General features: G+C 42.6%; 1 protein-coding gene across 3 annotated transcripts in view; it reads right to left on the minus strand.

Moving 5' to 3' along the window:
• Positions 1 to 23,649, minus strand: part of LOC101881764 (ubiquitin-conjugating enzyme E2 E1) — a 44,165-nt gene extending 20,516 nt beyond the window's left edge. Inside the window, exons 1-3 of one of the 3 annotated variants that reach the window (XM_034067798.1) lie at positions 23,457 to 23,649; positions 21,215 to 21,393; positions 19,112 to 19,162 (exon numbers count right to left, since the gene is read on the minus strand). In XM_034067798.1, coding sequence (XP_033923689.1) covers positions 19,112 to 19,162; positions 21,215 to 21,393; positions 23,457 to 23,630 — 404 coding nt within the window. In that variant the 5' untranslated portion in view covers positions 23,631 to 23,649. Of the gene's footprint in view, positions 1 to 19,111; positions 19,163 to 21,214; positions 21,394 to 22,720; positions 22,857 to 23,456 lie in introns of those variants that run through there. The other 2 variants (XM_005152817.4, XM_034067805.1) reach the window with 2 other exon arrangements.
• Positions 23,650 to 24,249: the final 600 nt, after the last annotated feature.

Here is a 24,249-nt window from a genome sequence, read left to right on the forward strand (position 1 = left end):
TACTGCCCTTCCTTTTTAAACCACCATAGGTATGCCCATAACAAGCACTAAGCCAGTAAAGAGCAAGTTTCTCCCCTACTGTCAAAGTAAGATGTTTGCAGGAGACCACACATTGCTAAAGATCTGCCCTGTGTGCAAATACATTTGTCAAGTTATCTGTCTAGAAGCCAGTTCTTCTATATCAGTCTTGGCTAGCTGAAGACAATGACAAAACTTCCATCAAATTTAGCAGAACAAGTTCATATGCAAGGCAGGAGAGAAAATCTCTTCTGGGAACCTGAAAATAACCCAGCAGTGACTGCAAAAGCCAGATCACTGCAAATCACTTTGACTGGGGGTTTGCTTCATTAAACTTAGCCCAGTCAGTAATTATAGCATTCCTCATTCGCACACTTACTGCCAGCAAAGACACTTCCGGAAGCATCCTTGTTGCTTGTGCATCCTATGAAAAAGCCAGAACACTGAATTCTTTTTGGAAGAATAAACTCCCAGAGTTTGTAATCAATCAATACTGCTGCTGAGCATCTCAGAAACAAGCAATAAGCTTTGCTTCTGTCATTAATCTGACTGTAGTTCTTAGATAATCACAGAAGAGCACAACCTTGCAAAGTAAAGCACATAGCTCTGCAGAGAGCCAGCTTTCTCTACAGAAGACATTTTAAGGTTCTTTCCTTTGAAGCCACATGATTCATTCAAGTCCCCTTTCCTAAACTCCCAGTAGGAGAATCTGAAGACCAGGCATATTCTGGCTAATGTACAAGGATTTCTAACTATTGTCTCTATTAGGCTTTTGCTCAACTACTTTTTAATTTCCTTTCTGATTCCACAGATGCAGGTTTGGTGGTGTTTTTTTTTTGTTGTTGTTGTTTTTTCTTGTTTATGTTTTCGTGGGTTTTTTTTGTTTTGTTTTATTTTTAAAGCAAGAACTTTATTATACTTAGAAGATATTTCTCCTCCCTGGCCCCAACACACTGGAACTGAGTGCTTTAAAACCCTGCCGAGATTTGCAGGCATAAATGTCAACTAAATTGTCAAACCTTTTAACATTTCTATTACTTCACTCCTGATATTTTTCCACTCTGTGGAATTAATTCCATAACTTGAAGTGCCACTTACTAAAATAACCAAGACATGGTAAAGAATCTGCTACCATTATCACCTCCTTTGCAGAAATAACAGTGATTTCGCTCATCACAGCATACTCAAGTTTAATCAACATTGTGGCTCTTGCTCTGTGTAGGCATTAATCATTCATAAATCTTTGGATTCTATTGCTCACTTTGTCGGTCATTTCCATAGGTATTCCCATACAACCTAATCAGACATGATCCATAATGGTCCTTCCTGGGGTGAGCTGATATGGGCAGATAGGTGGAACAGTAGCACAGAAAGGGACACAGAATATATGTGAGAAGGATATCCAGTCCTCAGTAGACACAAGATGGGTGTGTACATGTGTATATGGAAAAGGGAGGGAGAAAAATGCTTGCATATGTACAAACTGTGATTGAACAAAAATAATTCCAATAAATGCTCAGAATTCAAGCAAATTTTAGTCTATAGGAAAGTTCAACTCAAAGGAACACAAAAAAGTGCGCTTTTTGGATATAACATCTCCAGATAAACTGGCTTAAGCCTAAGAAGGTGGGTTTAATGTTGCTCCAAAATCACCATAATTAACAAGACTGATTTTGAAACATTCATGATAGCCACATGCTTACCCAACTCTGTTTCAAATTCTGTCATGTTCTTGGTCTCAATGATTTCCTGTGATAGTAAGATCCATAGACTGCTTATATGTGTGAAAGACACATAAAATACCTTCCTTTTATTATTATATTTGACACCTTTGATTTCAATTGAGCATCTCTTTGTTCTTCTAGTATGAGAAAAAAAAAACCCAGATGTTTCCAATTTATTCTTTTTTACGCTAGTATTCTGTGCAGAATGAAGTAAGTGACTGACGTAGTTCATCCTGTATTCATCCAGACAGAGTATACCTGCCTGCCTATGAGGAGAATCTGAGAAAGATGAAGAAGGAAGTAAAAAAATGTATTAACTCTGAGCAAGAGGACTACAAGAAAACAAATACTACAAGTGTTAAAAAGTGGTCCCCTATTCTACACTGGTATACCTATATTTGAGGAAGAAAAAAAGCGCCAACCAACCAACCAACCACAGACTCTAATTGAATGAAATGCAGCATGTATGGCTGAAGATGATAGTGAGGGAGATGGACAATAAAAAAGCAAAGTAAGAGAACCTCACATGTCATGTCACCTGAACCTCTGATATCACACATATTCAACATGCTACTTTAAAACTCATTACACAAGCAGTTACAGTCAACAGCTTGAAGTTACTCTGTGAGCATAAGCAAATTCTCAGGTGCCACTGTCAGGATGAATGGTTTAAAAAGGATCGATGCCACAGTTTTGCAATATTTCTGGGCACTTGTAGGAAGAGTATACCTCTATTATTTGTATTTAACTACCATTGATTGGGCGAAAGCTACACCAAACACAAGCATAACTTCAACCAAAACTTTTCCTAAAATAGGGATATTTCATAACATAGGGATCTCTACATAAAGGCATTAAATTCCTAAAGCAGTGCAAGTAGATCTCAGAGAGACTTCACCAGATTACAGGCTGCTGACACTGATGTTAAAATTCCACTAGAAACCTTGCTCCATTTAGTTACTACATGACAGAAAAGGACAATCCAGAGAAATTACAGTTTTTGTATTGCCTCAGCTATACAACTGATCCCTAAATACAAGTGTTACCAACCCTTAGATCCAATACCAGCCTGCACTGTGTCTTACTGAGCCCAGTTCCAAGTTCCCTCACCTTCTAGTGACAGAGACACTGCTGCAGTTAGCTGCACACAAACTAGCATTAAGTCATCCAAATAAAAACACAGAATGCAGAAAAAAATTATTTCAGAATTCCAGCAGTTTCTGTAAGAAATCTTAGCCATGTGTCAAGTATTCATAGAGCATGCATGAAAGACATTTGCATGACTTCGGCTCAACCTCTCTCCTAGTCCTGGTACTGAAAATCACAAGAATTAATACGAAACAAATGGATCTGAGAAATCCAAGATCATAGTCCTTTTACATTATGCTACTTAAATGAGGACAACCTCTTCATTTGGAATAAACCTGTGGTTCTTATGTTTAATGGAAATGACACTGTATTTGAGGGAAGATATGCTTACATCGCAATGCTTCATGTTGCAGTATCATGGGATCCTTGATCTTCACACTGGCATCATTAATATACATTAATTACATGCAAAAAGGCTATATGTGACCAGCTTTGCAGACCTGAACACGAATTTCTGGAGCAGAGAAACTCTTGTTAACAACACATGTCATTTGGGTCAGATTTTGTTTTATTCTTTTAAAGGTATATTTTCAACAAGGAAACATTTATGAAACAAAGTATTCTTACATAGTTAAGAAGTTAATTTTTCCAAGTCAAAACTCGGCAAAGACTGGGTGAAACCCCCAGTCTGCCTGTGATTAGCCAAGGGCACAAGAGCACAGTTAGTTCTGACTTGCTGACAGAAGGACTGAATGGAAAAAAGAAACCCAAGTGGGTGAAATACAAAATGAGGTGTCCTAATTAAGTGTGATGACATTCAGACTGAGATTTCTGAAAATGTCATACACCTTAAACCTGGGTGATAAAGGTACAGTTATATCTCATTCTCATCATAGACACTCTCATACATAAAATCTGAGTATACATGCATGTGTTATAAACATGCTAATATGCATGCACATACACAAAATCTGTATGCCTTCATAGCTACACTAACTCAGTTCAGTGGCAGTTAAAATGAATAGCTTCTGTTACTTTCTGCAGATGTGCAGAAAGAGGAGCCAAGGTTGAAGGGAATTAACTTACTTCAACCCCTTTGCTTAGATTTGTTCAGAACACACACTCTAGTATAGTCCTCCAAAATGGCAGATCTAGAATTATACTATAATTTTCGCTACAAAATGATTACAATACACAACATTGCAGCGCTAGTCCCAGCTAACTTTTGCTTGCAGTCACAAGAAGTTTGGCCTTACCCTTTATACCACCAGGATTAATGTGGGAAATCAGCATTCTCCTTGGAGTCTGCTTTGCCCCTACTTAAGACTTGCCTGTGTGTGCTTCTCCTCGGTGATGCAATGTTCAAAGTTTAGGAAAATGTGTATTCTGTGAACTTCTGCAAGTTAAATGCTGAAGAAAAGGAAAGTTCTTCTTACAACAGTTCTTTTCCATACATCTATTTTTGCACATTTGGGGCAGGAAAAAGAAAAAATAACCCTTTTCTTTCTCAGAAATACAACCACATTCTGGTAAGCGAATGAAAAAGGTTATTTGCACACACATACATGCTCTAGACACACCACTAACAAAAAGCAGACCTGATGCAACACTGTTCTCTTAGAGCTGTTGTACAGCTGTTCCAAAATTTGTAGATTATTATGAGTTACTTCATAATTCACAAAATGAAATAATAGGCAGAATAAAAACCAAGATAAAATCTACTTCATTTATTTTAAAGTCTGGCAGCTGTATTATATTTTCATTTTTCTTGAACAATTCAAATACTGCAAAACAAATACTGAAAGGCACCATTTAGAGCCTTCCCTACTATAAGGGATTTACCTTTAGCTGCTGGCAAAATTCAAGTACACATTACCCTCCTGAGTATCTTTTAATCTTTATATGTTGTTTCTGTTCCTTTAATCCAAATACAACAGACCCTCAGCAAGTAGGTATGCCTCCCCACGCACAGGCTACAGAAAGAAGGCAGCTCTGGTTCAGTGGTGACTGAGTTCATGTATCTTTCCAAATAGAGTGAAAAGCAGGATTTAAGCTATGCAAACTCCAATTCGAGAAGAAAAATCGCTTAAACTAAAAAAAGGTCTATTTATTAAAAATGCCTTAGCAGCTGTGACCAGCATGGATGAAAAGTTGTGAGAGAGGCTGCCCCAGTGGCTCTTGTACTGTTTTTACACACTTTTCCCACCAGGGCAAAGAATGATCAAGAGACTCATCATCTCAACAAATACTCTTACTCTAAATAGCTACTGTTGAAAATCAGACTCTTAATAAATATATGCATTTCATAATTTTACTACTGAAACATGCAGTTCTGCTACATACCAAAATGGTAGAGAACAACGAAAAAAATAGGATAATTTAAGCCCTTTTCTTCAGTACTACTTGTAAAGAGAAACTTGAACACATAAAATACATCACCTTCCGCAATCCTGTGAATGTGCTAGGGACACACACAGGACTGATTCCCTAAGGGCATGCAAGTATTAAAAATAACAAAATAGTTCAGACTTCCCCTCATCTGGATCAATGTCTTACTGCAAATGCATTTATCTTTCAACTGTCTTTGTTTGCTATTTGCTAACTTGCTCTACAGTTGTTGAAGTTCCCTAAAATCAGAGGAATGCAGCAATCAAATCAATGCATGAAGACAAAGCCCCAAATCCTCCCAACAAAAAACACCCCAGCACAACTCTTAGCTTCTCTTATACTATGAAATAAGATAACAAATATGAATAAGGAAGCAATATGAGTATGTGCATGGCATTATTATTATTATTATTAAACAAACAGTCTATATGTTTGCTTTTCATTAGCTCCCTGTGGTGGCAAAACTATAAATGTAAAAGCTAGAGACATAAAGGGGAAAAATTAAGTAGCCAATAGCAAAGATTTCAAATACACTTACACAACCACACTGTTTGTTTTACAGCTGCTTTACATAACAATAAAAATGTAATATACCATGGGCTTTTGGCAGTGTGTAGAGAGACAGCATCAAATGGCAATAACAGAGTAAGCACAAATGGAAAAATTAAGCCATTTTAGAAGCACGATTATGCCCAACAATTAATGGGTCCAAAGAGACAGAAAGGTCAAAAGTGTGAGTTTCTCCCTACTGACCAGAGATCACATATGTGGCCCTTGGGAAGAAACCACAACTTCATAATCTTATTGTACAATCCCTACTAGAGAATAACCCTATACAAACCCCAGAAAACTAAACAAAAAGAGAGATGTTTCCTTCAGAAGCCAAAACCTCTTCCATCCAACTGCCTCACTGTGGTTAACAAAGAAAAAAGCAAGAAAAAAAGAAATGCACCCTCTTTGTGTATAACCACCTGAGAAAATCACTGGCTATACATAAAACAGCAAGGCACTCACACAGTTTAGTGCCAGCACTTTCTTAGAAAAGATGGGTAAATCATAAATATTGTACATTAAACCCCACAATTCTTCTAGTGACCTTGAACTCCAGTAATATGAACAGGGACATACAAAACTGCTTATTTCCAGACACAGTTCATTCACTATCTCCAGCAAGGACTGAAATTCAGCACTTGACCTAGTGTGTCATTAGGATATGACATGTTATGCTTCAGGAAAGCCAATCTAAGCAAACACCACAATTCTATTACTATTTTAATACCCAGAAAACAAGATTCTCCCTCTGAAAAGAAGCCATTTGCTAAAACAGCTGCTAGATAACTTTCCAGATGTGCCATTCAATGTGTACAGGAAAGAAGGATTAATAAAAATACTGACCAAAGAATATTTCATTTGCCTGGCATACAGCTGTCTGCTCACACAGGCTCATCTACTGCACATGCTAAATGCCTTCATTTCCCCAAAGTGAAGTTTAAATGCATACTCTTGACTAGAAACCATTGAAGAGAATAAACTTTCTAATGACCAAAGTAGGATGACAAATATCAATTCTTATGTTACCCTGCTCTCAGGATTATCCCAATTGCCCATTTAAGTAATTTAAAAACACTTTCCTCTTTCCCTTTCATCAAGCTCCTCTGATTTGTATATTCCACATACTTAAGCAATTTTAAAAAAAGAAATAAATCTATATATACATTCAGTAGCTGAGCTGATCACTGCTACTTTATTTGCAAGTAAATTAATAGAACAAGAATAGTTTTGTCTGTTTATTTTTTGATTCCTCAAAAACATTTTCTTTCTGGCAACAGGACAACCTTGCTTCCTCAGTTCCCTATAGGCATGGGCTGCAGACTTTGGCAGATATAATGGCTTACTGATGAAGGATCAGTGCAACTATCAGGAAAGAAAAGGGACCAGGACTTGCTCAACTCAGCAGGATAATGAAACAGAAGACACTAACACTGTTCCTTACAACCCTGTGATGGTTTGCAGAAAGAGGCCCAGCTCCCATGGGCTGGAACAGACACACAAGAGAGCTCTCTTGCAGAACTTACATCACACTGTAACTTGGGACACACACTGGATTGTAATCAAGAGCATGCCTAGGAAAGAAGTACAGAGAGAGAGCTGAGAATCTGCACAAGAGACTGGCAGGCTTATTACTGGAAAGGGATCTGGCAAAATGCTTTCCCCTTGTTGTTCTCTGTTTTTAAGGGTCACATCTAACCCCACTCTGTATTTTCACTCTTTCCTAATGCGTCATACTTCAGCCATCAGTTCTAGCTCCATCTCTTTTTACCCCATTCACTACAAACTGATGAAGACTGCTGCAAATAGAGCAGACTTCACTACATAACAGTCAAGTCTCCTTCCCAGATCCAGGCCCTGATCAGCACTCCTTCCTTATGCCTCTTTAAGTCAAGCTGTGAATCACTAACAAATCCCATCCAGCTGTTCAGCCATGTTCAGCCACAAGAGAGGTCACTCCACACCCTCACTTACCCTCATCCCTTTACTCTGCTGCTACAGCTCAACTCTGCCAGTTCACTGCACTCCCACTGCAAAGTGTTACCATACAAAGGCTCCACTACCCAATCCCTCTTTTTCAGTCTTTCCCACTTATTAAATATGTCCTAAATGACTAGTTCTGTGCTACTTCACACTGCAGTGAAACATGCACCTGAACAATCGCAATGCTAAATTATTTGTGTGAACTTTACATCTCCTCTTAAGTAAGACTCTACTATGAAAAGCAAAGCAAAAATTCTTGTAAAGAAACGTAGAAAATACAGCTTACATAATCTATGAGTTAGAAAATTTGCATCTTCTGTGGAAAAAAACAATGTACAAGACATACCTGATGCATTACAAAACCTCCGATGTAACAAAATATTTCTAGTCATTAGGAGTACATACACTGAATACTAAGTACTTTAAATTTGAATGTCTCAGCACATGCAATAGCTCTGCAATTTAACTAATATTTCCCTAACAAATAGCTACAGTCCTGCTAGTTATTGAGGTGGAAGGTGAAGTAGGAACACAAAGACAGCAAAGAGAGAGATTGGCTATTGGACACCTTTATTATTTCTCTGCTACTACCCAGGAAGAAAAAAAATCCCAATACTAATATATCTCAAAACACATTATCCTATTACAATGCAGTAGTACCACAAAGTAACAGCTGTGATAACCTTGATGTGCATAAAACCGGAAAATAACCAAATCACATATTCAAGATAACAGAATAGCTGCTGAATAAAACAACTCACTTATTTACCTCAGATAAGGAAAAAGAAATGCAATGTAGCAATATAAGCAGAACTTCATTTTTTGGGGAAGGGGACAGGGAGATTTCTACAAGCCCAAGGTCTAAACCTACTTTATTATTAAAGAACATTTAAACATTGCTGGAAATTTACATACCACTCTGCAAACACAGACAAAAATGAAAGAAGTGCTTTGCCCTGAAAATTTTATAGTCCAAATTCAGCAACACAAACACATTAAGGTTAACCCTTCACAAGAGTGAGAAGCGGCTAAGTGACAGGAAACAAGGGCTTGCTTTAAATGGCAAAGCATAAAAAGAGAGGAAAGAACAGTTCCTTAAAGGGCAGAAGTTGAACATTTTATGTGGCTAAAAGCAATGTCAAGTGGAACGAGGAAACAGAAGAAAGACTGAAGTTAGTGGGCTGGAAAGAGGGACAACAGGGTAGGGGAGGGAGGTAATTTTGTGGGTACTCCCCATAGAATTCTCAAAGACCATTTGGAGTCATCTAATTCAGTGCCCTATTCTTGGCAGTGGCAAAAGCAGGTACTCCTCAGAACAGATGACTGTGGCTACTGTCTGCAATCCATTCCCCTTGTTACTGCCACAGCATCCACAGCCACTAGATTAGGGGTGCTAAAGGGTACATTCCTGACGTTCTGTTTATGGACGTGTTGCCTATGAATTTGTTGAGTCCATCTCTGAGTGATATCTTTGCTGATATTATCTGCCTCCACAACCTCCTGAAGGAACAACTTCCAGAACTCCACTGCCTACTGGCTAGAAGGGCTTAATCTGTTCTATAATGATCTTTTAACAGTTTCAGTGATTATCTCCATTTCTAGCATTATGGAACTTACTGAGTAACAACTCTTGCCATGCTTCTCTTCCAACAGCTGCAAAAGCAAAATGTGCTCCTTGGGGAGATGCAGGTTCACGGAGCCTTCAAAAAATTAAATTGGCAAATTCCTTCTTTAATACTAGTTTATTTGATCAGGATTGACTGAGTTCCAAGTTATTTGGGAGCCTTCCTACTCCTTTTGCCTGCTTGTTTCTCTTTTCCCTTCTGCCCTCTCCCTTTATCTCTGCCCTTCCTTCTCTCTGAACCTTCCTTGTTATCACTTCCCCAGTTTTCTTCTCCCATTCCTAGCATCTCACTCATGTACTTTCAGGGCTCATGCAGTGGTTCAAGAAGGCCTGCAAAGATACAGTTGGTCACCTGTTACATGTATTCTTCAAGGTATAGTAGGTTGTGCCTTCTTGATTTACAAAGCATTTTAAACAGTACAGCATTGTGTAAGCTCACTGACTTTACTGCTATATGAATATTTTGCTTCCAAAGTGGGGGTGCAATACAAGCACCACAGCAAAAGCTTGCTGCAGCTTGCATGCTTGCCTGTTTTAAAAATTCACCCATGCCCAGGCAGAGGTTGGCCCATGGACTGTCCTCCCCACTCATTCAAGAGGAGGATGCCCCATTTCTTCTGATCCTTATAGAAAACAGTAAGAAAGTAGAGCTAACTTGCCGGAGCAGAAAAAGAATCAGTCTGTTTCTGCTTCCATTTTCACTGAAACTGTTTCAGCCACCACTGCAAAACTGCTTCAGCCACCCTGATGGGCCACCTCTCTCTGCTGTCCCTTACAGTCACCATTAACACCTTGCACAATCTTGCTCTCCATAGGAACCTAACATCCTTCTGCCTCAAGTGGTTTTATGTCCTTTTCTGTTCCTCACCTGCTATTTATTCATTCTCTCAGTCTTACCAATACCTGCAATTTGATTAACCTCATAAGGGGAGGGGATGGAAAAATCAGAAAAATGATATACCACATTATATAGTGGTATAATACTACTAAAGAAAGTATTAAATTTTCACTAGAGATTTCAATCCAGAGATGCAACTAAAAGACAAGCAGCAGGGCAGGTGAAGGCCTGACACTAGTAGCATTCAAAACCTAGATCTCCTAGGTCACTACTGTCACTATTATGTATCTTCTTGCCTGATTTTGTAGATCAATAGGGTGCTTTTAAAGTTCAATCTGAAGTAGGAAGGAAAATATCACCATAACTTTAACGCAATGGAGAACTCCAGTCAGATTCATGATCTTCTGAGATTTTATTCAGCACAGCTATTTAAAGCCTTCAGTCTCTTCTCCCTTTCTCCCACAGTCCTCCAAGCATTAGTGAGCATATATACTTTTATCAGAAGTCAGACCACGACAAAACATCAAGAGATTCCCAAATTACTCAATTTAATCAAATTATTCAAAAACAAACTACTCAAACCCAAAACTAGACAATTCTTATCAATAAGCAGCTTACAAAGAAGTCAAGGAGCACACCAACTATAAATGCTTCCATGCATCTCCTAATTTATCTTCTCTAAAAAGGTTACCAAGGCATACAGGAAATAGCATATAAATACAGTATTACAACAATCAGTTTGATTGGTCAGAAACTTCTGATGAAATGACCTTTTGTGGTATACTACCATACTGGTATAATTACTTTATATTACAACTGTGTGCATTTTAGCCATCTTTCAAAGCCATCTGCAACAGTCACTGCTTTAATTACTTATACTGCACTTTCATCCCTATTTGTAGGCCACTTCTCAGAGCAATCTACATTTGTTCGGAGTATGAAACAACACCCTGAAACGTTCTGCAAGTTGTCCACTTGAAAATTTCAAGCAGACCCATAAGAGTTACCACCTAAATTAGCACCTTAAAATTTCAGTGAAGATATTCAAAACTGCATGCAGAACCTTTGAGACAGCTACCCTGATGGGCTTCCTTGTATAACAGCCACTACTGCCCTGAAGCTTTGTTGTTATCTCCAAAATCCCTGACAAAGTTCTTAGTCCATACCATAAGTATTTTATTTCTTTCCATCAATTTGCCTATTGGGAAAAGATACTTTCTATTCAGAATTAACTTATAATGTCTGGGGGTCTTTCTACTCGTGTGTGCAACTCTCCATAGGATCCTAGGTATCAAAATAAAAAAGCAAGACAGGCCCCAAAGCCTCTCTCCTAATTTCTCTGTAACAGGCACTGGAATTAGCTCACTGGCAAAAATCTATTGCTCAGATACTCACAGTGGAAAGACCATTAAATATTAGCAGCCCACCTGCCCCAGAAAGCATGTCCCCTCTAGCCCACAGCATTTACTATTGCCTTCAGGATCCTCAGTACCAGTTCAAGATCCTCTGTAATTCTAGCAAGTCCAGCAGCTCCAGAGGAAAAGACAAGAAATCTCTTAAACAATCATTTACACCTATATGATTTGAGTACAAAACACATCTGCTAACACACTGATCTGATTTGGTTTACACTTACTTTTGATTCTAAAAGTTGAAGCCCCTGGAGGAATCAAGGCCTGAATTCTGCACTGAAGGATGCAGAGAGGGAGTCTTCATCAGGGACTGCAGCGATCGGACAAGGGGTGATGAGTTTGAACTTAAACAGGGGAAGTTCAGGTTAGATATGAGGAAGAAGTTATTTACTGTGAGGGTGGTGAGGCACTGGAACAGGTTGCCCAAAGAAGTGGTGAATGTTCCATCCCTGGCATTCAGTTCTCTTGGCAATGTCAATTAGCCCCTCACACACAGAAAATACACATTAAATGCACTGTAGTAACCATTTCGTTTTCCACAAATGCCTTGGAAGACCAATTGCATGTGGCTGAAATTTGCAAACTGGCAAGAGAAACAAGAAAACCCCTCCGAATTCCAGAGTGTACAGTGTTTATTTTGACAGTTGTAGTTTATTTATAGTACTTAACAAGATATGTTCTCTAGCTCATCTTGTAAAACAATGAAGTATTTAAACCTCCACTGTTAAGCCTCAGAGGGAAAAATAAGTGTAAACTTATTTCATCCAAATAAATGTACAGATTGGCAAGATCCTACTATAATGACTAAATTACATCATTAATTTAACTTAGTTTAAAGCACTCTTTGGTGGAGAAGGCATAGCCCTTAACTTTGTATGTGGTGTGCAAGTCTGCACAGATGTGCAATAATCTTTTAACCCATTCACATAAAATGATATCTTCTTTTTGTTTAGTATATAAAATACTTTTAGAGAGGCGCTGTATGGAAGGCTGGTCTTTCATGTACAACTACAGAAGGCTGCAAGCAGAAGCTGCAGAAGTTTTGCTATGCACAAACTCATCAATAACCTTAATCCACCTACAAAACTTGTACTGTACAGGCGAGCTCTGTCTTCATTCCCAGCACAACCCCCTTTGACAGTGGGGCCAAAGTTAACATCTTGTCAGGCTGCATTTTATTGGCTCTCAATACCAACCCATTCTTCAGAAACCACAGTGCTCTCAGTCGCTAGCAACCCTCCCTTGCTGAAGTGCCCAAACACAAAACCATCCCCTATCAGTTTCTCAATCCCTTAGACTAGCCAGTTCTCTGTGGATGATTTTGTCTTCATATAAAAAGACAAGACAGATTTAAGCCCTTACAGTATAAACAGTCCACACACATTGTTTCCTATTTATGTCTATGAAGCAGCACACACACCTCACGAATATTCCTTAAAACAAAACCAGGCACATAAGCCACCGCTATAGACATATCCAATATAAAGATCTAGACAAGCAGAGCAGGAATAGAACAGAAACAAAACCAAACCAAAGACATAACCAAGAGGAAATAATAGAATTTATCAGATAAAACACATATGCAGCATCCTAAACACAGTTGCACAGTGCCCTCCAAGGGCAGCAAAACTGAAAGTCAAATAATAAAATTAAATGGTATACAAGAGAGTGTGCACAGAAGGGATTTCAATCCTCTTTGTTCTTAGCTATGATACGATTTCACAGCCACTCTCAAGATTCATCTTTCTGATGTCTGGCATGCAAGAGCACAGAATGCAGCTCATTCGGGAATTACTGAACCGGGATGTGCCAAACAAAATCTACCATGGCATCAGCCAGATCCTGCCACAGCATCTGAGCAGCCTGGCCATCACAACAGTTCTGATTTTTAAAGGGAGCCAATAAATAAAACGATGAATATTTTCACAAAGGTGAATTCCTGTAATATTAACTAATAAATCCATGGTAAAGAAGCTGTTCCTGTGCAGTTATTGTCCAAGTACGCCAGGCAGAGGACTTTGCCTGCAGGAGCTGCTACCTACACATACTTCAAATTCACCTGGTGTGGAAATGGTACTATTTTTACGGTTTGCAAGCCAGACCATCCACAGCTGTGGAGGATCTCTAAATTAGTTAATAAGCCGTTTCAAAAGGAAGAGTTATTTCTCCAGGGATCATGTGCCAAACAAAGTGGGGAGGGAATGCTGAGCCGCTGCTAGTTTATATGACAAAAGATATTTTTCAACTACACACAGCACTAATTATGAAGGTCCCTCCTATCCTACAGCTGGAAGCTTCTCACAGAAAACACTCCCATTTCAGAACAGTAAGGGAGTGTTGGGGGTAAAAAGTGCTAAACCCACCTTTGTAAGCTGATAGTTTTCATTAAGCATGATCTCCATTTGTTATTTCTACCATAAAGTAAAACACCAGCATTTGTGCCATTCTTTATCTAATAATTTGAGTGTGCACATTAATAGTCATACCAAAATTAAGCTTTCTAATTACAAAATGTAAGACCAGAAAGTTTATGCTAGAATATGACTATGTCCAGGAAGGACTATTCCAAGCATGAAAATAACAAAAGTGACACTTGTATTACAGCTTAACAGTGACAATCCATCCTTAGATGATACACTAGATTTAAAAGCAAAAGCACTTAAAGCCTTATTGGAATTAAACACATCAAGAAAATACATTTGCAAAAAATTGTGAGCACTGTGAAAACAAATGTAAGCAAAACAAATGCCAGACTTTCATGGTATGTAGATGAAATGTATTAATTATCATATGAAACTATTGAGTTCAAAACTGCCTTTAAGCCACACATTTTCCATAGACTTCTCTATGGCCAAGAAATCTTGATTCCACATTGCCAAGTTCTGAAAGCTGTTAATATTCCACACATTATAATGGACAGCACTTCTCCCCACCATCTACACTGAGACATATATCTATTAAGTGCTGACAGTGAACTTTCACAAGACTCTCGGGCAGATCTGGTCTTTATTCTGTGAATTTACACAAAGTGGGCTGAAGGAGCCAGGAAACTCAACTGGATTTTATTACTATTTAAATAGTGAGTGTGTGATAGCATTTTACTCTGAAGCGATGGCAAGCCTTGCTGGCAATGCCTCCTCCAGTAAAGGTTTGAAAATGATTTTTGCTTAAATAACAGCTGGCCTTGCCTATATGGACTTAAATGAGCCATGTGGAGACAAACTTGTTTCAGTTTGGATAAGAAAGATTAAAAACCATTAATTATAGTTAATATCTGGTATGGTCCCTCTACACAAATGGCAAAAATAACATTAAATTACCACGCTTACATACAGTCAATACCAGACACCCAATAAAGCACAAATTCAAAGCCTTGCTTCATAGCACAACCAATGAGCACAGTTCCAGCACAACAGCTCAGCTGCAAGTTAGCCTGAAACAAAGGAGATTTACATCCATTTCTCCACTTTGCCACAGACTTCCTGCGTGACCTTGGACAAATCACTTAGTTTTTGTCTGCTCCAACTCCCCATCCCTAAAAGGGGAAAACATTTATTTCATAACCTCACAGCAATAAGCAGATTTATTATCAGGAGATGCTTAGATACAGAGGTCAAATTAATGACAAAGAGAATAAACTTTAAGGCTTTAGTTAACTTCTGTTAAAGCTTTGGTAACTTTGTCACAGCGACACAAATAAAGTTTTGGCACAATACTTACAAGTGTTATCTACAAAGATCAGGTCTGCCTACACAGGAAGATGGAATTGCATTTTGACATCTGCAGACAGACATGGATGCAGACACCCATGACCCAAAGAAAAGACATAACATATGCCTCCATCACCAACACGTTCAGAAGATCAGAAGTCCAAAGTCTCTAAGCACCTTGAGTTATAAAACAAGAGTTATAACTTGCTGAGAGAATACACAGTAGAATAAATCACCTGGTACTCAAAAGATTTAAAACACCTTAGGTCTAAACAATTATTCTCCAATTCATATTAGCCACTAGCAGACTTCTGAATTTGAAAGCCACATTTAACTTCATAAGCCAGTATTAATATCAGAAGTCAAATAATCTTCTGGACAAGAAATTAAAGAGCTCTAGAATGCCAGCCTACTGAAAATGATAAAGAGGAATAAAAACCAGAAGCAGACAAATGCACACATACACTACACTAGGACATTTACGAGGATAGCATTGCCTCCATCAGGAACCCATAAATCTCTGACATGTATTAAACGTATCTTTTCAGAAAATGTCTTCAAGTTCAAAAATCTGTTCTTTGAATATCAAACATAGACTGTGTTTCCATGCACACATTCTGCACCTCTGTACAAGTAATTGTACGAGCCTGCATAAAAGCAAATCACAGCCGGGGGAGGGAGACAGGAAGGGCAAAAGGACTACAGGAGATGATGAAGCAGTCAATGAGGAATGAGCACAGGTAAGCACATGAGGGACAGAAATAAGCTATGGAAAACCAGAAGCAGGGAAACTACTGAGCGGGAGAGGAAGTTCTGTGATAAACTTCCCCTCATATTACCCACATACATGTAAAACCCACACAGCTGCTCAATCACAGGGTGCTGAGTGTGCTTGTGATTTGGGTTTTGGGGTTGGCTTTTTTTTTTTTTTAGACAGATGATCTGTGGGTTACACACATGAAAATAGGGTCACTGCAACCTACAAAAATTAAAATGAAACTAAATTGGTTTTAAGCTGTTTTATTTGAAATACTAAATGGCTGTCATTATTTCTAATTGCATCTTAAATGTACTGTTTTATAAGGAGAAAAATAAAACCATTTTTATTAAAAACCATTTACAACATAAAGCTTTTTCTTGAAGAAAATATATGCAGAGCTGCTCTGAGATGTGTTCAATACCTTGAACTCCCATTATTGCTATAAGATTGGAAGAACCAATGCACTCTGCAGTGAGGCAAAAAAATCAAAGCACAGCCAACAATGAACTGCTGTCAAACACTGGGCACAGCACAGAACAGGGGAAAATACAAAGATGGTGGTGAGGGGTGCAAGAACAAATGCCCAGTAGGAAAAGAATATGACATTTCCAAAGTAACCCAGGATACAGTTTCAGACATACATTTTCAAATCTGACTTCTGAGACTTTGGCACCCCTAATGCTGACATGAGAATAGGCAGCACCTGGTATCATACATAACTCCCTGAACAGGTAAGTTTTGAGATTAGTATTGCAAGAAGAGAGTGAGATGCCCAAAAGGAGGGGGTTGCCCTCCAGTGACACCTGAAAAAGGTCTGTAGGGGCACAAAGGCAGCAGAGATGAGAGGCGGGGGGGGGGGGGTGGGGAAGGTGTCAAAAGAAAGGCAAGGATAAGTGATGTCATGAGGGCAGGAAATTTAAACCAAGTTCTGTAACTATGTATTTAACATTTCCCTCTGAGCATGCTAATAATGTGCATGTGAAGGGAGAAAAAAAAACAAATAAAAGCAGTGACACTGTTCGCAGGCTTCCCCAGAGCAAATTTTGGCAACCTTCAAACATCACACAGCAACCAGTCGCTTGCTCACAAATCTCCTCACACTCACAAACTGACTACTTCTATTTCTTTTTCCACAAAAGGTGGAAGTGCAATAGCTGAAACTCACTGTTGTGGCAATCGGCACCTGCCTACTCTTTTACAAACCAGCTGCTATAGAAGCAAACTCCCAGTGCTTCGCTGCGCAGTTCAAGCCTCGCTAGCCATAAGCAGAGATGCCCTTCTTCACTCAGCTCTGTCTTTACTGAAGTAGGATGATTTCACCCCAAGATGAACAATACCAAAACTCGTCTGCTCACACATAGACACACAAATCCATCCACTCACGTTTTCCTACCTATCAACATATTAAGAGACAGAAACAACTACACCAGTTTCATATATTATTTGCAAGAGTTGCCAGCCTTCACTGTCACCCATTTGAAGGTCGTAAGGAATGCAGAATACTTGTAACTGTGTTATGGGAGAAGATTTATCATTACTTGTACTATGAACTAATTTTTACCATTAGAAATATTTATAAATATGTATTATATAAATATATATATTGCAAAGTTTAGACTGTGGCCCCAGCACCTTGATGATTCAGAGTCAGCTTTCTAGAGAGCAAGTCACATTGTCTTACTGAGCTATGCTTCTGGGTTTCTTTCAAATCAGGTTATCATGTGAGGAGGAGGGGAATGCATGTGGACTTCATCCTGACACAAAGCCAGGATGCAGACAGGACAGACGCCTCCAGCCCACAAGCTGGAAATTCCTATAATATTCAGGTAGTCATTACTGTCACTAAACCAATATTGTCACAGCTAAAGATTTCAGAGCTCATCGGTTATCTTCTAAACAGCACAAAAATCCCCACATCAGCCTAGACCTCCACTCACATGCCTCATCCCATCCCTCCTTCCATTAATTACGATCCTTGGGACTCATACCAAAAGAATGGCTCTGGACCTGTCAAGCTAATTCTTGTGCTAATTCCTCCCTGCAGGCTAATAGCAGCAAAATCTTCAATAAAAAGCTTATTGTACATTTCTGGTGGAAACTCAATACTAAAAAGACCAACTTAAACAGTTATTTATAAACAGCTTTTTCTCTGATTTCTGCTATTACCAACATCAAAAGCCTCAAATCTCAGCCACAGCAAGAAGACAGGAACAGAGTGGTGCTTTGGAAACTGCAGCAAACGCAGACCAGACCGAAAGCCACTTTCCTCTTGAATCAGCAAGCACAACCAAAGATATTACCATCTCCTTTACAAATGCAAAGAGGCTCAAGCAGGTCACCATGCAATGAATGAAATCAACCTGCTGTATGTTTGAAACAAACAGTACAAGCTTCTTAAACATACTTAAAAATAAGCTGCCCCATAAACGGCAGCAGAATAACCCTGCTTTTTATTTCATCAGCTAACATGTGTGCTCCTGTAGGGCACCCACTGAGTGACGAATTCACACTTCAGTTCCACTGTAAGTTACTGTTCACAACAGAACACTCTGAGCTAAAAAGCTCAGAGCATTTTACTATTCTCTTATTCCTTGGCAGGACTCTTATTTATGTAAGATTAGTGCAGTCAGGCATTAGATGTATAAACTGGAAAAAAAAACCAAACGAGGAGAAAGTTTTCACAATCTTCTTCACAGGTGAGTTTCAGAAATAGACACACACTACAATGTAACAGACTAAAATGAAATTGTTTAAAAAAGCAATAAAACAAACCAACAAACCACAAACAAAAACAATCCCCCAAACAAACAGAAAACTTGCATCAAAACATGTAATCCCTGGAGAACCCCCACACCTGGAAACTAATGTCAACCAAGCATTCACAAGAGTACTATAGCCACCTAAACAGCCATTCCTCTGCTTTATCCAGAGCCTCTGAGGAGAGTTACAACACACACAGCCACACTTCAGCCCCTCATCTTCCCCCACCCTCCTCAGGTAAGGAATCGACACTAACCTGCAGTTGGGGGGTGGATCTAAGGTGATGTCAGCCAATTCCTTCTGAATCCTGTGGCAATAAAAGTGAGAAGGAACAAAGATTAGTCACTGTGTGGGACAGCAGTTAACACATACACCTTACAGACATACTGTCACCCTGTGTTTGCAATACTGCATTAGCGAGAGGAGCTCTCATCTGCAGCCTCCCACCAGTCCAAACACACTAAGCAGGACAGGCGCCCTGTAACAGAGACTGGCAGAAAAGCAGACAGGCACAGTGCACTGAACCCAGACAGGTGCACAGCTGTGTGCTCCCGTAAGGATGCCAGCCACACAGGGGCAGTGGAAAAAACTGTCTGCTTCACTCTGCCAACCAGCCTGTAAATGAGGGAAAACCTCTGCAAATGTGATGCACCAAGTGCTAGGAGGAAACGGCACTTTGAAAAGGAATTTTGTCTTGCTGGAGCGAGAGAAACAGTCATTGCCAAACTGCCTCCCCCCTTTCCCCCCTCAGCTTCCCATCACCATCCTGAGAAAAAACACCAGCCCCAAGGGAGTGAGTAACTGCTCCATTCCCAAGGACACTTAAAGGAAGGTGAATATCTGTTTCCAAGGCTCCCGCACATTCCTGCCTCCTTAAATTCTCCCCTCTCTTCACCCTCAAAAACCACACAACATCCCTGGGTCCCCTCCCTCAGGACTCCAGGCGCTCCCTCTCTTCACCATGTTCAGACAACACCCTGTCCTCTCTGCCCAGACTATTCTGGGCTCACACTGCTTTTGCCACAAAACGCCCAACCAGCTATCATCCCCTTCCCTGGAGTCCCATTACTGTCACTCAGGCTTCCCCTCCAGATTTCCCCACCCAGCACTCAGCCTGCCTCCCTTCTCCTTTAAGCTCAGCCAGCTTCTTTTGCCTCATACATGAGAGCCACAGCTTCTGTCATATTAGGCAGCTTACAACCAGAAGGTTAAAACAGTTAAGGGCACAACATATAAACACCACTTGTCACTACCTATGCCACGTTTGCCATGGGAACCTGCAGAGTGGAGATCGGGAATAACCAAACTGCTTAAATTCTACAAAGCCACAGAGAACTTAGTTGCATTGAAGGGCATTTGCATTTAACTGCTGTCACTCTTGACACCTACAAATACACCCTTTCTGTGCTGCCTCGCAAAACTGTTCAGTGAGGCAGTTTACTTTTCTTGCTGAGGTACTGCAAACTTGCTTGGAAACTTCCATTTGTCAGTTTAGCTCCCTGGGGCAAGATGGTGTTGAACCAGGAGAAACACAGATAAATGGGAAAGGGTAACTTTTAAAACCTAAGTAGATCCAAGAGTCTGTCCAGGTGAAGAAATCTGACTGATGTAGATGTTCTGAAACTGCTGTTCTATGCAGGCATACACACATGCACACATTATTCCAGACTACTTTGGAGCAGAATGTCCACAAGTGGACCTGTAGTGGATTATTTATTCCAGTCAACAGCCAACCATACACATAAAATTCAATATAAGTGATGATCAGACAGCAAAACAGTAATATTTGGTGGAAAAGATTTGGGGCTATCTTACACCACCTGCATTCGAATGCACTCCCCCAGAGCAAGCAAACTCAAAACTCTTCACAAACATTAACTGATCCCCAAAGAAGCAAAAAGCCACACTAGATCAATCCCAGCCTACAGAGGGGAAAACCGACACCAAAATGCAATGCCTTGCTCAGCACCACATAGCTTCTGGCAGCAGAGAAGGAATTAGGGTCCTACACGCCAATCCTACACCATCCCTATAAGTGATGCCAATAAGGAAAGAGGAAGAGACAGGGGAAATAACTGAGGGACAGAATAACAGCCTGGAGGAAGAAAAGGCAGTAGAATATTTGGGATGGAAGAGGAAGAAGAAGGAAGAGAGAGCAGAGAGCAGTGAAGTTGGGCAGACACTTGCTGCACCAAGACTGAAAAAAGTGAGACAATGGCAGCTTCGTGTGGAAAGGCTGATCTCAAGGGCTAGAGATGAGGAATTGGAGCAGCAAGGGAGCAGTGGGGAACAGAACAAAATACAAGGAAGAAGGAAAGAAGATGCAGCAAACCGGTGAGAAAACCGACTGCAGCCTCACCTCTTGGCACTGGTAGATAGCAGCTTAGAGTTTTTACTCATGCTGACTTTGCTTTCCTTCTTCTTAGGCGTGCTTGTCTCTTTCTCTGTCTGTTGGTTGGAGGATGAAGATGAGGAGGAGCTGGTGCTGGCCCTCGAATCGTCATCCGACATAGCGACCCCCCCACCACACACCCCAACCTGGAGAGGAGACACCATGGGGCGTGGGGAACAGTGAACACAAACACACAGAGAAAGGCTGCTGACAATCTCGCTCTGTGTTTGGGCCATGCTCCTTTTAAAGGGTCCTCGTGTCTCCCTCTCCTCTTCAGGCCCCTGTGGTCGAAGCAGCAGGAGCTGTAGCCTCCCCTGCACTATTAACACCAAAGATCAGGAGGGGAAAAGAGACTTTTAAAGCTTCCCCTCAGAAAGCATGTGCAAAATGAGAGAAGGGACTGGAAGAAGGACGACTGTGAGGATCAGGGAAGCACAACGCAATTCCTTCTAATCTCCCCCAAACTGCACACACAAGAGGAGCCATCACCACCCACCACTATCCAGCCTAGGGGTGTAGGAGATAAAAATGGAACAGCTCCGGTCCCTTGGGTTCCCGGGAGGCACGTGGGGGAGGTGGGAAGGGATGGGGCTGGAGGGGGGGTGACCGTCGCCAGCACTAAAATGGAAGCGGGGCATCACTGGCAACAGGGGGGAGACCCCGAAGCAGGATCTGTGACCTGCGGTGGGGAACCCCTGCCTGCTGGATTGGGTGTTGGGAGCGGACAGGGTGGGGGGGAGAGGAAGGAAGAGGGAGACTAAATGGGAATGGCTAAGCAGGGAGTCGGGTGCATGGAAGGGACCCCCAGAGGCCCTCTGCACCGAGGGACATACCAGCAAAGGGGGAGGGGAACACCGGGTCTGTGCTGAGGAGGGTGCCAGGGGGGAGAAGGACCAGGGCCTACAAGGGGTAAGAGCAGAGGGCCTGGGGAGGCCGGTGGCAGGGAGAGTGCCGGGGGGTGTCGGGGGGAGACAGCCCAGTCTCATGCGAGCACTTAGGGGGCACAGTGCAGGACAAGCACGGTGGGGTACCAAGGGCAGGTCCCAACCCAAGAGGGGCGAAAAGCCGTCGAGATGGATGGGGGGGGGGGGGCAGGGCACCCCGGGAGAGTTAGGGCGGCAGCGAGGGGGACAGCCGCGGGCCCGGGGCGAGCAGCGGCGGGGCAGAAGAGGGCCGGGGGGCCGGAACACGGCCGCTTCCCTCCCAGGGCCCCCGGGGAGCCCCCCTTGACCCTGCCGGGCCGCCAGCGCTGCCGCTCCTCCGCCGGGAGCAGGGGGGCCCGGCCGAGCTCCCCCGGCCTCGGGCCCGCAGGGCCAGGGGGACAGCGATACCTGACAGCCCTGGGCGCGATCCCCCTGCCCCACCGGCTCTGTCGCCTCCCGCCCCATTGCCGGGCCGCGGCCGGCCCTGCCTCTCGCCCCTACCCCCGCTGGCCGGCAGGGAGGGCAGCGGGGGGTTGCCCCGTCCCCCTACCTCTCCCTTTGTGTCTGGCTGCTCCTCCTCGGTGCGGCTGGGCCTGGCCACTCGTGTCTCTCTCGCTGGGAGAGAAGCGGAAGTGCTGCAACAGCAACTATTAAACAGGCAATGGCTTCCCTGGCTGCTCCCCCACCGCCGAACGGGGCTGAGGGGCGGCGGGGCCGCGACGCACCCGCTGCCTCACGCGGGGCAGGGGCCGGGGGCTTGGGGAGGGGGGTCCCCTCGGGCACCGCGTGTCCCCATCCTGCTCCAGCGGGAAAGGGGCGCCCGGAGGCTGACGAGAGTTTTTAATGGAGACCCTCTGGAAAGTAACCTGCAGGGGTGTCGGGCGGCGGGGGGATAAACGCCCTCCCCGGCTCTTCTTCTGCTTCCATGCAAGAGCCCCTCAGGGACACGGTCGAGGCAGGTGGCTGGGAGCTGGGGCAAGCTCCTGGGATGCTTCTTTAATGCTGAGTGGGGCTACCAGGCTTCGGGGGGGGGGGGAGGTGTGTGTGTGCTCGCTTTCCTCCTATTCTTACAACTGTTTCAACCCCAAAGCTTATTCCCTGCTTCACCTGCTTTGTCCCTCCGACAGCAGCAGCAACTTCTCACCTGTCTCAGCAATAAGGGGGAATTCGGGGGTGTGGGGGGGAGGTGTGGAAAAAAAAGAGCCCAGCCTGAAGAAGTCGCCCTCCCCCCCCCCCCCCCCCAGGCAAGTCGAAAGGAATCCCCGGCATCTTTCCCCGTCTCTCACCTGTTTCAGCCCCAAAGCAGCAGCTGTGTCCTCCCTTCCCTCCCTCGGCTCAGCGCCGAACCCGCAGCAGGAGCAGCCGCTTCCCACTCGCCCGGAGTTCAGGATTCCATTGTCCCCCACACTGCACTTGGTGACATCACTGACACACAAAGAAGGGGCACTTCGTGATGTCATCAACGCATGCTGGGAGAGAAAACAAAAATCCTGGGCTTGGCAGCGGAACAGGGAAAAACCCCCTTCAGTTTCCCGAAGGTTCAAGTATTAGGGATTCTTTCCCCACCTCTTTTATTTTCCCGAGTCCCCTGACGGGGAGCTCGCCTGCGGGAAGGGCGCAGCGCAGTATTGTATTTGCGAGGCTTTTTACTCATCTCCCCGCACCTCTGCCTGTCGATCTCTCCCTCCCTGCCCACCCAACGGAGAAAAGCGATTTGGCCAGAGCGACCCGCCACCCGCAGCACACGCGTGGTCTCCCCCCCCTCCCCCCCCGTGTGCTCCCGGATCCACTCGTGAAGGGACAATAGGGACCGGCGTTCCCACCGACCTCCCCTCGGGGCACGTTTGGCTCTGTGCCGCCGATCGAGGGGGGGTCGCCTGTCGCATTGGTCGGTATCTTCAGTGGCCGAAAATACAATGACTGTCAACACCGCGCATCCCGGTAATGGACGGGAGTTTGTATTGTCGCTCTTCCTTCCGAGGGAGGACCTCGAGGTGATCCGCAGGAACACGGCTTCTGTCTCGACAGAGCGCTGTCATGACATGACTCCTTGGGAGTCCCGGGGACTCCATTGCAAAA

The sequence above is a fragment of the Melopsittacus undulatus genome, chromosome 1, assembly GCF_012275295.1.
Source record: "Melopsittacus undulatus isolate bMelUnd1 chromosome 1, bMelUnd1.mat.Z, whole genome shotgun sequence".
NCBI lineage: Eukaryota > Metazoa > Chordata > Aves > Psittaciformes > Psittaculidae > Melopsittacus > Melopsittacus undulatus.